General features: G+C 39.5%; 1 protein-coding gene across 4 annotated transcripts in view; it reads right to left on the bottom strand.

Annotated features, from left to right (window-relative positions):
* LOC139468311 (uncharacterized) overlaps positions 1-18,872 on the bottom strand; it is a 165,853-nt gene that overhangs the window by 144,314 nt on the left and 2,667 nt on the right. For all 4 annotated transcript variants that reach the window (XR_011653681.1, XM_071250200.1, XM_071250201.1 and 1 more), the window contains exons 2-16: positions 13,307-13,365; positions 11,755-11,832; positions 11,376-11,495; positions 10,154-10,281; positions 9,332-9,437; positions 8,350-8,467; positions 7,266-7,363; positions 6,176-6,256; positions 4,890-4,974; positions 3,558-3,659; positions 2,920-2,951; positions 2,058-2,151; positions 1,825-1,916; positions 1,326-1,406; positions 351-470 (exon numbers count right to left, since the gene is read on the bottom strand). Coding sequence is in view for 3 of the 4 variants with exons in the window: in XM_071250200.1 (XP_071106301.1) it covers positions 351-470; positions 1,326-1,406; positions 1,825-1,916; positions 2,058-2,151; positions 2,920-2,951; positions 3,558-3,659; positions 4,890-4,974; positions 6,176-6,256; positions 7,266-7,363; positions 8,350-8,467; positions 9,332-9,437; positions 10,154-10,281; positions 11,376-11,495; positions 11,755-11,832; positions 13,307-13,363 (1,392 nt within the window). In the remaining variant the exon portion in view is untranslated. The remainder of the gene's footprint in view (positions 1-350; positions 471-1,325; positions 1,407-1,824; positions 1,917-2,057; positions 2,152-2,919; positions 2,952-3,557; positions 3,660-4,889; positions 4,975-6,175; positions 6,257-7,265; positions 7,364-8,349; positions 8,468-9,331; positions 9,438-10,153; positions 10,282-11,375; positions 11,496-11,754; positions 11,833-13,306; positions 13,366-18,872) is intronic.

Below are 18,872 nucleotides of genomic sequence, written 5' to 3'. Positions count from 1 at the left end.
AAACCGCACCCTTTCAAGCCCTGACAAACCCTTCATAGATTTGACTTAAATAAGATTGTTACTGAATGAGACTCTGACAACACTGAGGTCAAAAGCGTAGCTTCATTACATTTCCATCAGGTATTATTTTCAATTTTTGTGAAAACAAAATATGTGTAGCATCATCATCAGCATAGGTACAGGCTGTCCATTCTGAAAGAACAATAACTGCCAGGAAAATACAAGAACTAGTGTCCAAATGGAATCAGAGTGTAGGTGTGTCATGTTTATTCACACCTTAACACAAGATAACAGAGGTTTCTAGAACAGTAGACATGACTTTGAGGAAGGTTTAAAGTTTCAATGCTGACCTCCTTGATGAAGTTGAGGTCCCTCCGGAGGAAGTAGATGGCCTGGTTGAGGCCCTGGTCCTCACAGATGCTGATGGCCTCCTCGTGGGCGGACCACAGGTTCTGGGTGAGGAACTCCTCCTGGTGACAGCACACAGGTCAGCGACATGTTCACAATTTTTGGCTGATAGTTGGCTACATACTCCCAAATTCAAATTTAAAACACCCAGAGGATGCATGTTACTTAAAAGTTCTAGTTTGGCCAAGTTGACTTCCTATTCACTGGTAAAATGAAAGAGTGAAAAAGCTTACATAACTAGTTTTATGTCAGGACACATTGAATTACATCTGAATATATGAAGAAGAAAAAAAAAGAAAAAAAACAAAACAAAGGGACATAAAATATTCCCACATTTGGACCAATAACATTTGTTTATCAATTTGCCTGTCACAAGTACATAGTTGAAAATCTTAGATAAATCCCTGCATTTTGATATATAACCCCCGGTTTATGGACAAATGATTCATGGCTGCCTCATTTGTATATCATGTTTCCAAATACAGTCGAAACTCTGAGCGAATAAGTGAAAGCTGTTGATTGCTGCCCTCAGCAACATTCCAGGTCCATCACAGTGAGTGAGAGTTAATGCTTTACGTCACATCGGCAATATTTCAGCCATATCGTGACGAGTGCTCCATCACAGAGACATGTAAATAAATAAGCCTGAACCAGGTGAAGTTTTAGAGTGTGAGTTACAATCTATGTTATCTGGGCATATTGACCCACCTTCAGACAGGTCATCCAGCCCCCACTGACATCACCAGTCATCTCTTAGTACAAGCATAGGTTACAAGGAACCTATTTTCTACTTGAATCACCAAGGTGCGAGATTCCCAAAGAAGAGACTTACCTGAGAATAACCTGAGTTTGTTTGTTCCGGAAAAAGCTCTTATATTTGATTTAAACATTTTGATATCAGATGAGACAACTCTCACCTCAAAAGACTGAAGCTGTTCATTCATCCAGGACTTTATCCTTGACTTCACAGAGTATTCCTTCTTGAGATGATTAACAAGCTGAGAGACAGAACAATACAAGTTGATGAAATGATGACAAATGTCAAGGACTGAGTGAGTGAGTGAGCTGGGTTTAACGCTGCTTTTAACATTATTCCAGTTATATCACGCCGTGCCAGCTTTATGTGGGAGGAAAGCCCGAAGTCATGAAAGTCTCAGACGTTTACCACTTCAGTGAAACCCACGAGCACGGTAATGGTGCTGACAAACCCAGAAACATAACCGAGGAAAACCGGGATTTGAACCCACAATCATAGGTTTCTGGCATGCCCAAAGGGACTCAACTCACCAAGGACATCCCTTTGAACTTTTCTCCTTGAGTAATCCTTTAAATTCTTTTCATATCTATTTTGCTATCATTATTAATTATCATGATAGGCATATTATTAGCTGTGACAGTATTGAGAAACACACTCACCTGCTGTTTGTGTTTTTGCATTTTGAGCTGGAGATTTTGTACTGCTTTCCTCATGGCTAATACCGCTTTGGCTTGAGCAACCAGGAGCTCTCCTGAATAAAATATTTTTGAATCAATTTTAGAAACCTTGAATATTTCACTGCATAATTTTCTGTTTATCATTCAATAAGTCTTTAATCAGGAACGAATAAGACTAGGAATTAAGAATCTAGACTGTAAACTTCTCAACAAACCTATTCCTGCTTGTAGATTGTCGAGTTCTGCATTTGTTATGACGGCTGAAAACACTCGCTTCAGGTACTCCTGCATCACAGCCTCATTGACTCTCTGAAGAAAAGAATTTGATATCAATTTATAGTAGGGCTGGGACGGGTAACTCAGGTACTGGGGTCGGATGGGTACTGAGCAGGACCCGGGTACCCACAGGACTACCCAGACCCATGGTTAGTCATGTGATATATTGTTTAATGACAAAACATATCTAAAACTCTATGGTCACACTACAAGTCACTAATGTTCCCATTTCTTTCAGACTATGCACGCATTTCTTTGAAGAAAAAAAAGGTGAAACTTTATGCAGAAAACATCAGTGCATATTACCAGATTGTTTTAAACATGTATCTAAATACACTTCGCCAGGGCTACTGTCAAACATTTCCCAATCGAACAGTTTATACTTATCTCTTGAGACCTACAGCGGGGTCCCCGGGTAGGGTTGGGTAATAAAGGGGTGGGTACCCACCCGGGTAGTAAACTTGGACTCATCCCAGCCCTGATTTATATATCTTAATAATTATGACATATGAGAAACACACATGGGAAACAAAGACTCACAAAACACACACTGACTTGGTCCTGGTGAGCTTATAACCCACTGAGGTTCAAAGCAACAAATGTCAAAAATCCTTCTTCAAGCCTCATTCTAAAAGTCTCATTTATGCCAGAAAGTCCATGTTCTGCCTCAACCAAGGTTGGTGCCGGAGAAACAAGATTCATTTTCTGTTTTATATGTTTCAGTGGTTATGAGATTTTGACAAGTCATGTCCATGTATTCTAAACACTAGATCCAAAGCAGAAAAAAGAATATTTGCTTACATCAGATAGTCCCTCATTTGATAACCCCTTTCCTGAAACAGAATATAAAACACATTTAAAAACAACAAGAAAAGGCACAGTTGACATGTAACACTCTTGATCATCAGATCAAATCGGAACAGGGTATACATGCAACAATCAAAGACAATCTATCTTCAACAAACAAAATCAAGGACAGGAAGTAATTAGATCCTCATCCCTAGAACGAAATAACAATCTCCAGATTCAATTTGTTTGCTAAATTGATAGCAAAATATAGTGCATATATAGATAGATGCTTGATGGAAACACTATTCAGGGATGAGAATGGATATTTTCCTTTTCAGCTGAAACTTCTTTGCATTGGAGCGTGGTCCATAATTTGTGGGTGTTTAGGGGAAGCCATGAGATTTTAACAAAATTGTTGTCACTAAAATTCGCGGAAATTCACGGATCCACGGAAGATTTTCACCCATGACTATTTATGTTAATACTTCATCAAATACTTTTCATCCAAAGAGAAAACTTTCTGTTAAACACTTTCAATCAGCTTATTGCATATTATGAAGATAGATACACATAAAAATATTCAAATTTCAATATTTGCCCCCTGACCAGAACGATTCCCCAATGATATTGTGTATGTTACAGCTACTGGCCTCTGAACTCTCTGACCAGTCTCTGTCTGTACTGCACTGTCCAGCCCTTGGCCTCACGGTCCAAAATATTGCTGAGTATGGGTAAACAGTTGTCCATCAGATCTGGGGGAGCAATGCAATAAACGCTTAACAAACATAGATATCACTTACTTTGTTGTCAAGACATTTCTGTTGGAGCTGAAAGTTCAATAACGTAAAACATGCCTACTCCCATCTTCCTGAGGCAAGGGTGTTAACTAACTACTAAAGTCCAGTTTCCACACTTGCTGAACTAGACTGGAATTTCTTGACTCAATCGTAGAGCCACCAGAGGCCATTACGACTTATGTGCCTTCTATGTCCCTCCTATTGACCAATCAGATTCCACCTCTCACATTATTTGCATTTGCTTCAAACAAAATGGTGGCGCACAGTCAAGACGATCTGCCTGATATTCAAGATCTATATTGTAATAAAATGTGTCTTACCTCACAAAGTGTATCAAATAATTTGAGCACCTTGATAAAAACATGAAAAGAATTGGAAAATATCTGTCAATGTCCAGTTGTTGGTACATATGCTTTGCAAATCCTGTTGTCATTCGAAATCTGCATGTTTAATTCCGTCTTGTTTACGAACCGATGTTTATATCATTTTGTGATTTTGATTGGACTATGCACAGACTGGTAAATCCAGTCATAATGTAACTTCAAAATTCCAGCCTAGTTTGGCAAGGGTGGAGACCTGACTTTTACAGTCAGTTAACTCCCTTGCCTTGGGAAGAAGTTCTTCTCCTAAATATCTATGTGGCACCACAGCCCTGCTCTATAGTTGGCTGGTTGGTTGTTTTGTTGTTTAAGGCCACACTCAGCAATAGTCCAGCTATATGACGGCAGTCTCCAAATAATCGAGTCTGGATCAGATAATCCAGTGATTGATATCATGAGCATCGATCCGCGCAATTGGGATCGATAACATGCATCAACCAAGTCAGCGAGACTGACCACCCGATCCCGTTAGTCGCCTTTTACGACAAGCATGGGTTGCCCGGATCTGCTCTATAGAGGTAATCCCTGACATTAGGTCCCTGATATTTTTCTATAGAGATAATTCTTGACAAAAGTTCCCTGAAATTTTTCAACGGTGAAGAGTAGCTAACAAAGTTGTCTCCCTTTCACCAATAATGCAAAGACAGCTACAGTCACACAAGGCTTGCCTTAATTCCATGTCACCTCAGCAAGAATGTAGAGGAATTGGTAGGGCTGTTTTACGTATGTTTCCAACTTGTAAAAGATAAAGCTGCATTTAGAATTCAGTTTTGCGTCCATATGACACATCAATGACGGGCCTCACCTTTATTGAACAGCCTCAAATCAATCTCTTGCCCCTTTGGTGTGAGGTACCTGTAGGGTATTGGTGGGGGTCTCAGATCTGGTGTCTAGGAAGAAAATGGTCAAACACATCAGAGGAAAACATCTTTGCTGATTCAACGGAAGACTTTCAATCTATTAAATCACCCACACCTGTGAAGCTACATAGCTCATTTGCACTGATAAACTAGCAGTTCCCTAAACTAACATGATCAATGGGGAAATGAAGATGGATTCTTGACTCTTCTTAAATTAGCAGTGGCAGATCCGGACCCACTGTGAACGAACGTATTGACCCCGATGCCAATAAACCCAAAATACATCATTGATACTGAAATACTTGTACCAAGTGGACAGCCCACCCTATACTCCATCCTCCATGTACCAAGTGGACACTCCACCCTATACTCCATCCTCCATGTACCAAGTGGACACTCCACCCTATACTCCATCCCCCATGTACCAAGTGGACAGCCCACCCTATACTCCATCCTCCATGTACCAAGTGGAAACCCCACCCTATACTCCATCCTCCATGTATCAAGTGGAAACCCCACCCTATACTCCATCCTCCATGCACCAAGTGGAAACCCCACCCTATATTCCATCCTCCATGTATCAAGTGGACACTCCACCCTATACTCCATCCTCCATGTACCAAGTGGACACTCCACCCTATACTCCATCCTCCATGTACCAAGTGGACACTCCACCCTATACTCCATCCTCCATGTACCAAGTGGAAACCCCACCCTATACTCCATCCTCCATGTACCAAGTGGACACCCCACCCTATACTCCATCCTCCATGTACCAAGTGGAAACCCCACCCTATACTCCATCCTCCATGTACCAAGTGGAAACCCCACCCTATACTCCATCCTCCATGTACCAAGTGGACACCCCACCCTATACTCCATCCTCCATGTACGAAGTGGAAACCCCACCCTATACTCCATCCTCCATGTACCAAGTGGACACCCCACCCTATACTCCATCCTCCATGTACGAAGTGGAAACCCCACCCTATACTCCATCCTCCATGTACCAAGTGGACACCCCACCCTATACTCCATCCTCCATGTACCAAGTGGAAACCCCACCCTATACTCCATCCTCCATGTACCAAGTGGAAACCCCACCCTATACTCCATCCTCCATGTACCGTGGAAACCCCACCCTATACTCCATCCTCCGTGTACCAAGTGGAAACCCCACCCTATACTCCATCCTCCATCACCAAAATCCAACATGTGACTATTTGCTTACCTTGTTTTTCTCAGTCCTCAGAAGTCGACACTGTTCTTTCACATATTCACAAAAGTTGTTCAGCTCTCGCTTAGAACTTGGCTGAAGAAGAACATAACATTAATTTCTTGAAAAGGACCAGGATGCCTTCCATAAAACTAAACTTGCCTAAAAGTTTAGTTTTAACGATGTTAGCATAAATAATACATGTGTAGGGATGTGAATGATTTTTTAAAGAACACACTGAAAGTTGTCTGGTGGACTGGTGGACCATACCGATTTATGTGTATATTGTAATGGCATGTTACACAAAATTCTCATCCCTGCATAATTATGTCAGACAGGCAGTTGAACAAAGGGAGATAACTTAAGGCTTGGCAGTTATCATTGCCCTTGATAATTCAGTTGCCGATTACACCATCTGAGACTCATCCAAACTCCATGTCAAGTAAAATATGAGTCTGTCTTGCAAGCTCAGCTAATAATAGGCTTTATATCATAACTGAATCTACTAAAATTGATGCCAAATACAAAATGGACCAGCAGACAAACATTTTGGGAAGACTAAAATTAGGAGAGTATTTACCCATTTCATTTACCCATACTTGTCAAAGTGTCATATCAAAGTTTAATCCTCTGCTAGCTTGACTGCAACGTTGATAAAGAAGTACCAAACTGTACCAACAAGGGGAGCCACAGTGAGAAACTAGTTCTTTACTAAGAAGAAAGATATGGCTCCAATTATCCTGCAGCAATCGACTTCTGTTTCTGCTTCATTTCAAACTAAACCCACTTTAAATCATAAACTGGGGAATTTGCCTACCAAGGAAAGATTTGTTGCAATGCATCAAAACAAATCCTAATTTTAGTGAGTTAGTTGTTAAACGCTGCTTTGAAAAGTATTTCAGATACATCAGGGCATGTCCTCTTCATGTGAGTGCAATGCCATATGTGATGCAGGTCTTAGACGTTTACACTCTGGCAAAAAACCCAAATCTCAGATTCAAACAAAGGATCAAAGGTTTCTGGCACGCCTAAGGGATGTTACTCTGTACAGGGCCTCTATACTTTTTAGCCCAACTGTACCACCCTGCCATGTGAGTTGTCTCACCTTGATACTGAGTTCAGCCACCAGGTAGCGCATATGCTCCTGCTTCACCTTGTACCCGAGGTCACCAGCCGTGGTGGAGGGCATACCAAACGCAATATCTGTAACACAAGCAGTTGTTAGGTGACCATTAATAGAGTCATGATTCGTAGTAGTATCCATACCAAATACATTTTTATCGTATCAGCAATGTTTGAAATTAAGCATGAAAGTCATAAGATCCTTGCCATAGCCCTTTACAATTTTCAAAAAAAAGGCGTGCCTAGATTCAAATACTACAGTAGAAAACCTCAAGGACTGCAGGGCCCTTAGATTTCAAACACTGCACTGGATACACAAGGTCCATAAGAATCTGCTTTCATGATAGTGTTTGTGAGAAGAAAGTTTTGTTTCCTTCGTTTCCATATCAATCTGGATAACTTTAGTATCATGAAGTCTACTCACAACTTTGAAGCATGTTCTTCATAGGTTTAGGATGCATTTATGAGGAATCAATATTTGTCCAGAAATACCCAATGGGTCATTGTTTTAATTTGTTTGTTGTTTAATGCTGCACTATCAATATTGCAGATACATATCGGCGGTCTGTAAATAATAGAGCCTGGACCATACAATCCAGTGATTGATATCGTAAGCATCGACCCACACAATTGGGATACGACAACATGCTTCAACCAAGTCAGCAAGCATGACTATCCAATCCTATTAGTCACCTCTTACGACAAGCATAGTCGCCTTTTGCGGCAAGCATTTGTTGCGGAAGACCTATTCTACCCCGAATCTTTACAGGTTCAATGTTTTAGACATATAATGGTACTTAGCAGAGCAATTACCATTGCTATCCATATTTCTCAAAATAAGCAAATCAACAAAAATCTTGTAATACAAACATTCGGAAACATTGTAAGGTCAGTATGACACAAGCATTTATGCAACAATTTCAACCCATATCTCTCAAGTAAACATCACTTGTAATATGCAGCTCAAGCTACCAAGGCCACCCCATTGGCCCTGACAGTGACAATCAATTTGTAAACTAAGTCCTAATGACAACCAACAGAGACAACCCCTGCAATAGACAGCCTACCTAGCAACTTCCACAGGCCTTGTCCCCAGCCGCGCAGAGCATCCGAGACACTGAAGAACTGAGAGCAGAACCTGTCTCGGGCTGTGATGATAAGGAGTCGCAGGGACAGGGCAGCATCCTGTAGCAGACACAAATCAGTGTGCAACAAACATGGCAGTCATTGGAACCAAATCACAATCATTTTGCTTGTTACTGCTATCCTTTATTTCACTATGATCAGGTGAGGTGAGGTGAAATGGGGTCTAACGTCGCGTCCAAGGTTTTTGCACTTATATAGCGACGTGCATGTACGTGTTTGTGTGGCTGCTTGTACTAGTCTGGACTGATGCCGATTTATAGTGCTAGCTCACTGAGATACTATGCCACGGTTTAACATGAATACCCCACTCAAACACTGTATACTGACTCCGAGCCGACCAGTCCTTGTTTTAGCCCCTTAATGCCGAGCGCCAGACAGGATAACAACAAGTACCATCTTTTAACGTCTTTTGGTATGATGCGGCCGGGGATTGAACCCCGGACCTTCCGCTCTCCGGGTGGACGCTCTACCACTAGACCACGGAGGCGGTCTCACTAGGATCAGACAAACCACAGAAGATTGCTAACAAAGTCAAACATTTTCTCAAATTTACATCATTATGAATGCAACTCAACAGTGCTCAATGTGCTCAATACATAATCGCTGATAATATTATTTCACACAACACAGCAATAATGAATAACATGACATCACATATTTGTGACCAGTGTAACATGAGTTTATTTCACATGAGTACTAATGTCATAGATAGAGTTACAGCTTACTGAGGAGGAATTCGCATCAACAATCTTTCAATTCATGGATGCAAATTGGCACTAGCTCACAAGCCCAAGTCTAACGTTAAAGGAATACGAAGAACTAGTTGGATTTCAGGCTATATAGGCTTTCACTATCTTCAATCCAACTAGCCCAGAGAAAGTGTACAGCTTCAGAGTTACTCACATTGAGCAGGGTGCCTTGAGCTCTGATGGAACCCTTCTGAAGCAGCTGGGTGAGGCGCCACCTGTGAACCTGACCAGGGAAGTGAATACTGTCCACCTCAAACTCACTGAAAAGTGTACAGCATCCATTAGTAAAGGTGCTTTTTACATTACAATTAAACCCTATGTTACAATTTTGATACTGATAATAACCAGTATCACTAAAATCAAATATCACACCAAATTAAATACCTCAATGGGGTTCCTCTTCCATTAATTTCAATAATAATAAATTATAATATTATTAAAATCAAATACAGTCAAGTCTCGTTACTCCGACAATCGGCTTTATCCAACACTAATGATGGGAACCGATTAAATCAGTGCTATTTAGACCCATTAATCTGACAGCCTCGCACTCCGACTCCAACACATCTAATTTGCAACGAATTACCGAAATCACTCATTAATCAGTCTTGTTAATCCGACTAAGTGATCAGCGTACGGCATGGTCATCTGCCTGCGAGAACACAGCCCGTGTTTTGATGCTGCAGAGATAAACTTGCTGAACAATAATTAATGAACAATCAGTGTTTGTATCATTATCTATCGTGTAGTTGTCCTATTTTCTATCACGAACGTTGATACTACTAAATTTCGTTTATCCAAAATACTTGTTAATCCCACATAATCATATGCAACCAACCATGTCGGATTAACAGGACTTGACTGTATATCATTATTCTGTGTCTGAGGCTCCCCAACAGCTTCCCTCCAACTATTTGCGACCACTATCACTGCTAGGACCTACAGTTGTTCCCGTGTATTCTCTACAGTATCTCACCCCTGATTCCAGATGCTGTTGAGCTGCTTCTCATTGAGTTTCTTCAGGCCTCCTGACTTGCCCTTGGCAACCTCCTCAAGCTCCTCAAATGTTGGGGCGATGAACATGTTTTTGAAGTTGATCCATCCCTGACAGCAACATATGTCAGTATCAATTGATTCATGAACATACAACTTATTCATATGTGAGCATGAGAATATTAGGCTGCACTTACTAATATAGCATTGTACTCAGGATGTCTTATATGTCCAGTATCTAGTCACCCTCTATGCCTGCACTGCCTCCTCCAGCATCAGTCTCTATAGGCGGGTCTCATTCCACAAAGTAATCTTAGTGCTACTCCTATCATAAGTCTGGGTTAGAGTATGGGACTTACGATCGCTCGAGCTTTGTGGAAAGGGGCCCTGCACTGCCTACTCTAGCATCAGTCTCTACACCTGCACTGTCTACTCCAGCATCAGTCTCTACACCTGCACTGTCTACTCCAGCATCAGTCTCTACACCTGCACTGCCTACTCCAGCATCAGTCTCTACACCTGCACTGCCTACTCCAGCATCAGTCTCTACACCTGCACTGCCTACTCCAGCATCAGTCTCCACACCTGCACTGCCTACTCCAGCATCAGTCTCCACACCTGCACTGCCTACTCCAGCATCAGTCTCCACACCTGCACTGCCTACTCTAGCATCAGTCTCCACACCTCCACTGTCTACTCTAGCATCAGTCTCTACACCTGCACTGTCTACTCCAGCATCAGTCTCTACACCTGCACTGCCTACTCCAGCATCAGTCTCTACACCTGCACTGCCTACTCCAGCATCAGTCTCTACACCTGCACTGCCTATTCTAGCATCAGTCTCCACAGCTGCACTGCCTACTCCAGCATCAGTCTCTACACCTGCACTGCCTATTCTAGCATCAGTCTCCACACCTCCACTGCCTACTCTAGCATCAGTCTCTACACCTGCACTGCCTACTCTAGCATCAGTCTCTACACCTGCACTGCCTATTCTAGCATCAGTCTCTACACCTGCACTGCCTACTCCAGCATCAGTCTCTACACCTGCACTGCCTGCTCCAGCATCAGTCTCTACACCTGCACTGCCTACTCTAGCATCAGTCTCCACACCTGCCACATCCACCCTAGCTTGACCCCCTTAGCTACATCATATATTTAGGTGCCTTGACTTCTGGGCAGTCTCAATGTAATGTTGTGCCTACCTTCTTCTCCGAGTCTCCATCCTCGTCCCAGCGACCAGAATCCCTGATGGAGGTGTCTGTGATGGACTCTGGCAGCACGATCGGTAACTCTCGCCAATGGTACAACAACTTCTCTGCAAGCTACAGAAAGGAAAACATTCACTTCACAATCTATCACGATGAGCAAAGCAGAAACATCTCCAACATCATGGCACTCACAATCTTTTATGACTATCGCGATAAGCGCACGTCATCAACATCTGATAACACAAGAACAGCCTACAGACAAAAAAAATAGACAACTCTTTCTTTCTAATGTTATGTTTATCTGTTCTGATTCTTTTATATACATAATTAATCAAGTAAAGAATTGATGAGTGGATGAATCAATGGGCGTTACCTGTTTGATGCTGTCCATCACACCGCCCATCTCTGGCGAAACAGTTGCAGGGTCATAGTGGAAATACAGTGGCTCTCGCTGAAAATACATACATCTCACTTCACTCAGGGCTGGTGAATAAGTCTAACAGCCAAAGTACCAACACAGTATCTTATTCTTTTCAACCATCTATACTGAACTGGGGACAAAAACATGTTGTAAACCAATTAACAAGAGAGAAAAACCTTATCATGATAATGATTGAAATTAGGTATGCAAGTCAAGAGGTTCTTGTCATTGCCCTAATGCCAAAGGGGGTCTCTTGTTTCAAATAAGAGCAATGCTCAAGGATCTCTTGTAGTTTCTAAACACTGATCATATAATATCATATAATACTGATGTATCGGATATTTCTTCACAATTGTTCTTTTACAAATAAACATTCAATTACATCAATGTCAAGACAATATCACCCCATGGTTTGCATGGTCAGACACAACCACAACACCACTAATCCAAGACTAGCAACATATGGTCAGGACTAGCAGTTTCTATGACAAACTAGTCACAAAATATATCAAATGGATATTTCTTCACAATTGTTCTTTTACAAATAAACATTCAATTAATTGAAAGCATAAATCAATGTCAAGACAATATCAACCCATGGTTTGCATGGTCAGACACAACCACAAGACAAACTAATCTAAGACTAGCAACATATGGTCAGGACTAGCAGTTTCCATGACAAACTAGTCACATTGAATAGGACCAGTCCAAACATGCTGAAGGAATTACTGTGGACTAGCCACACTAGCTGGATGTCTAACATAGTGTCAACAGCATTTACACCATCGTGTCTACCTGTGAAGATCCAGGTTAGAATAGGTCTTTAGCAACCCATGCTTGCTGAAAAAAGGCAACTATGCTTGTCATACGAGGGAACTAATGGGATCGGTTGGTCAAGCTCTTAGTTCATGCATGTGATCGTATCCCAAACGCGTAGATCGATGCTCATGATGTCAATCACTAGATCATCTGGTCCATATTCGATTATTAACTGACCACTGTCATATAGCTGCGTGTGGTGTCAAACAAAAAACAAACCACCATGCCCACATAGTTTCAGTGAAAAAAATCTCAAAATTTATCATGAGCATGATGAGGAAAGGAAAACACCTTGGTCATTGTTTTACTCCAAGCAAAGACAGTCACTTCTTCCATGGGACCCTAGAAGATCCGGGGTAGAATAGACCTTCAGCAACCCATGCTTGACGTAATAGGCGATTATGCTTGTAGTAAGAGGCGACTAACAGGATCGGGTGGTCAGGCTCGCTGACTTTGTTGATGCATGTCATCGTATCTTAATTGCGTGGATCGATGCTCATTACATCAATCACTGGATTGTCTGGTCGAGACTCGATTATTTACAGACTGCCGTCATATAGCTGAGTGTAGAGTTAAACAACAAACAAACAAACCATCTTGTTCCATGTGCCCCTACAGACATCATTCGTTCATGTTCTACCACAAGGAATCAACAGTTAACTTTGACATGCTCTAGCATCGTTACCTTGGGTTCCTGTCCCCCCTCCGTTGCCATGTCTTCTGAATCCAGGCTACTCTCCATATCTGAATACAACACACAAACAACTCAGCATCAGAAAGAGCATGAATGATACTAATATAATAATGCATGAAGCGAATCAATGAGTGAAAATATTTATCATTAACATAATAAAATTTCATTTTTTAATCAACTTTACCAGTAATCAGGCAAAAGATAGGGGCGACTATAAAGGCCGTTTTAACTAATGCAACTGTCACGAAAGACTCATGATAGCAATGAATAAATAAAACACAAAACTATAATCATGGTGAAACTATTGCAACAGTAATATTTTAAAACAGTGTTAAAAAATAGATATTAAAAGTCCATTTTCTTTTCTGTCATAACCAGATAACCAGGGATGTTCAAATACGGTAAACTACGGTTATAAAAAACTCAATGGGACCGCTAATTGCAGCTTGTTATAACCGTAGTTAGTTACAAGCATACATACAGCAAATGGAGGCGACCAAAAGACGGTTTGTTATATCAATCAGTACGTTATAAGCATGTCTGTTGTTAACATCGTTTATGGTACCAAAATTTCCCAAGGGCAGGTTAACTTGAATATTCTATTTGGCCAGTCTGATTTTCAACATGGCTCTTGAACAATTTGAGCTGTAGAAAGAAACTCCTGCTTATCACAATGCCGTGTATAAGACAAGTTTTTTGTACCTAGAATGAGGGGGTGGGGGTGGGGTCACTCTATACACAGTAAGAAGAGTTTTTAATTTTTTTCCTTTACACAAAGAAACTAACTTGAATATGCAAATTAATCTTGTAATTACACTGTCTGGTAATAAAAAGTGTTCATTCTGGACTTACATTTGTAACTTCTTTTATCATTTTTTTTCAAAATTTCATTCAATATTGTTAACTATGATGAAACACAAGGTTTCGGAGTATATGCTTACTCCTTCGTCTGGTGAAGGAGTTAGCATATACACCGAAACGTTGTGTTTCGTCATAATAAGGAAGTTGACATCCATAAATCCTCTTCCTTATGTGTATCACTTCTAAATGCCTTTCAAAGACTTAATTTTGTTTATATTTATTTCAACGGAATTGTGTGTGAAGTGATCGGTAGATTGCACAAGTCACCATTACTTACAGCAACCACAGTCAGATTACTGCCATTGACGCCTTGAGATGACCGTTGGTGGACAGAGAATTATATATCATATGGGCAAAAAGCCATACACTATCCAGTAATAGAGATCAGCTGTACCAAAGTGCTGTGCTTAAGGTTATTAATTTATTTCAAATATATATAGTAAAGTTGCTACTAATATAAAATGATATCGGAATATATCATTCCTGATAAAATAATAGTTTCAGATACAAATCTTCTGATCATTGTATCAAAATTCTTTAAAGTTATATCATTGGGTATTTTTTAACCGAATCACCGGTAGATTCCGAGAAAACATAAGTACAGGTGATTGCTGCTTCCAGCTTCGTTTACGAGACAATAAACATGGTAATCTGAATCTCTGCATATAAACAATGCCTAGCAAACTGGAAATAAAATTTTAACGGTAAATCATCATGTCTAGTGATGTTTTATCTCAAACTTCAAATTTGTATTGGCCAAGTGTATTGTTATCACCTGTTCATTTACCTGAATTCGCTGAAGGGATATAATCTAATTTTTTTATGTGGAAGACAAACATTTTTTTATTTCAAATTTAGAGATTGTGTATGCGCCGGCGATGTTCTTCATTCCAAATTGCTTTATAGACAGGTCATAAAATTAGCATCGATTTTGAAGGCTTTTACTTGTTGGTCGTTTCATAGACAGCAATATATACGGTAATTCTTATCATCCTAAAAAGTTACAATAATCTATACATAGGACTGCACTGACGGATGTCCATTAATTTGTTTCAGACTATAAGACTTGTACGAGTTTCAAAGGCTGGATGATTGTTGCCAGAGTAGTAATCAGGCTTACATGTACAACACTCAAATCAAGTGAGTAAAAGTCACTGGATAGTGGCCACTCACCCAAGGACTATGCGCACATGTTCAACAGCTGCTAAACACTACGACCCTCGCTTAATAGCTCCTCCTAACATTCTTTAAGTGTTTAAGCCAGAACAAAAAAAGGGAGATAACTCTGCAAGGTGCCTCAAAGGTCATCTCGACCAGCAATGGGAGGAATCCAGTCTTTGCTATGTAGGTGGCCCTGGGGCCATTGAGGTATTCTGCAGTAGTATATTAACCAAGGGTCCCCTAAATTGTAACATTAGGGTAATGACAAGGTCCCAATGACTTGATGCTTAGTTTTGAATGCTGGAAATCCTAATGGGAAGTAGTTCCACCCCTGACTAAAGATAAGATCAGATAAGATACTTAATTATCATGAAGTAAATTTGGGTTACTGTATTCGACGTAATAAGCGCCCAGGTCTGATAAGCGCCCACGGCGACATTAGCTAAGATATTGGCTAGTGAACAATCCCAATTAGCACCCCTTCCGATCGATCAATGTACACTAGACTTATTTATTCGCGTATAATATGCACTTGTGTGTTATATGCACCCTTAATTATGGGCATTTAATTTTGAAAAATATATCTGTCGTACATTAACATTTAAGGCTGTCAGCATAAACCACAAAATTTATCTTTCAACTCTGTTTTCTTTCACCAAAATAATAATCTAATAAGAGCCCCCTATTTCTAATTTTGAGAGCGCCCTGGGCGCCCATTACGTCAAATAGGGTACATTGTATAAGCACAGAGAAACAAATAACAGGTTCAGTTTTAAAGTTAAATACACAGCACCAGGACCAAAGGACATCAAAGCACTAACAAGCATGAAATGAGTAAATGTAAGGGAAGCATGTGAGGCATATAATCATAAAGTAATCAAAAGTTGGGTAAATGAGATAGATCAACACAAAAATATCACACAGTTTGATTATTGAGCAAATAAATACCGACTGGTACGAATGATTGATGGGTTCTATTTGTTTGCTTTTTCATATTTACGACATGCGCAGTCAATGACCAGAAGGTAAAAATTCATACTCCAAAACAATTCGAGCAAACTGTCATTTAAACATGTTAAAATTATTTCCACCTCTTTTACAATTTCATGCTTATAATACATGCTGATGTTTTGTGAAAGAAAGCCAATTACTTTGTTACTATTTATAATATAACTGCCTTTGGGTTTGAAACAGACCGACCCCCATGCCAGCAATGGAAACTGAAAGTTAAAATACTTTAAAAGCAACACAGTAAATACATTGTTTGCTGGCCCTTTTTGTAAATACAATCAGCCGTGGCATTCAACAAAAGTTTGGAGTCAATAACAGTACATGGATATTTGTACTCAATGATTTCAATTTCTTCATTATCTATGAACACATGATGAAAAGTGGATCCAATTTAGACTTGTTTCTTCAGAAGTAAATTATGATTTCTTTAGTTAAGACACACTTTCCTGTGCTAACTTAAATTTCAAATTCATTCAAACGATAATTTGTTGAAAAAATTAGAGCAATTTTATAATCTCCAAATGGAAGCAAATTACTATTAAAAAGTTTAAACATGTTGTAGGAAATCAAAGACTGAGCATTTTATAGCATCTGTCCATAAATTTGAAACAAACAGTCTCAAGCCCTTAAACACTAGCAAGGACATGACTGATCAGAATCCAGCAGACAAAAGGCTAATTTGCTGCTAAACATTTAAAGACATGTTTTGTCAACCATCCTTGCATAGAGTGTCAAGCAGATCCTCTATAACCATGATAACAAGTTAAAAACCTCTGGCATTAACGAGGAAGTAAATGTTTCAATTCCGTATACAGTGATGACGAGATACCATTATCATGATCAACATCAACACAGCAGCAGAAACTAACACTTTTAGTCCACTAGTCCTTATAATGATAACATACAGCAAAATCCTTAAAAATGGCATATTTCTTCTAGTTCTTATGACACCTTAACTAGTGGGCAGTTTGGCAAGGACTACAGGATTAGTGCCAATTGTTAACATGATTAACTCACTCATCCTTTCAAGAAAGAAAACTTTCCTTTTGTTTATGTCATGTCAGGTTAATTGTGAAATAGGTGTGTTATGTAGGATACAACATTAATGGGAACTATCATTTTTAACCAATGTGACACTTGTAAGAACCTGAGTACTTCCTGGAATAAGGCTCAAATTAACAACCAACAGATCAAAAGTGTTTGGCAAATGTAGATATCCTTTGAGCAGAGACCTGTCAAAACAGACCAATTAAGTTGGTCAAAACGCCCAATTTTCCTTGTCAAAACAGACCAAATATTTACAGATCATGTGTAGTTATATACATGTATTATACAAAGTCTTCATAATAAGGATTCTGAAAATATAAAATTAGCACAAAGAACCTCATTAATCATCTGTAGCATTACTAATTGCTTGAACAAAAAGTACTAGATACCAATTCTTGTTCTTGAATGTGCATTATATAATAAGATAGTTGACATTTATTTTGTACAATTTCTATAATTAAATTTTGTGGTCACATCTAGCAAAATAACCAGATTATAAGTAAGTTTTCAAGTTACAAACATGATAAAGAGTTGCTGCAGTTAATTCTTGTTCACCAAATTGTAATGAAGTTCATAAGCATTCATTATGTTCACGATTTTCTTAATCATGTTAATGAAGAATGTAACACATAATATGCTGAACGAACATTATGTCTTATCCAGTTGAGAGTGTAAATTAAACCTTTATCATGTTTATTTATCATAATATTTGCCATGTTTCAACAGACTGACCAATTAGATTGATGATATACAATAGTCTACTCAATGAAAGATGACTACAAAGACTTAATTAAGAAACAAATCTTGGGTCTTATTCTGATATTTCACTGGTCTGTTTTGAGCATTTTGACCATATAGGCTAGTCAGTATTGGCATGGATTCCATTCTGACCAGTACACCTTAAAGCTAACGAAATCCACATAACGATTTTGCATTAGAGACAAACAGCATGAGGGCATTTTCGTGTTTAACTTTTGATAGGACATTTTTCTACATCCTTACAAAATTCGGAAATAAATCTTCAGAACATTTTGATTGATGATCAGTCAATGTCCCAGACAACCAAATTATTAAACCCAACCTGCCTCATTTGCTATAGATCTAGCAAGTACATGCTAACACTATTATATTCATACTGACACTGTTTCATTTTCAAAATAGTAAAGTTTCATGCAAACCTCAAATAAATAGATCAGTACATTTCAGCAGTTATGTTATCATGGTTGTCTTAATTTTAGTAGATAGGTCCTGGGGAAATTGATAATCAGTTAGGTAAGTGCAATAGATTGTATACCTCCCTCTAACAAAGCTTTAATAGTTCATCCAGCATGGAACATGATCACTGATGGAATTTGTAATAATTCATCATGCTGTGAACTAGCCTACCCTCACCATAAACACTACTATGCAGACAGCCATAACCAATTGTTCCCACGTTCTGCATGAAGCATGGCACACTACAGTGAATTGTTGGCAT

This window comes from Haliotis cracherodii, unplaced genomic scaffold (assembly GCF_022045235.1).
Source record: "Haliotis cracherodii isolate W230 unplaced genomic scaffold, xgHalCrac1.p SCAF_2, whole genome shotgun sequence".
Classification (NCBI taxonomy): domain Eukaryota; kingdom Metazoa; phylum Mollusca; class Gastropoda; order Lepetellida; family Haliotidae; genus Haliotis; species Haliotis cracherodii.
This window is presented reverse-complemented; position numbering and strand designations above follow the sequence as displayed.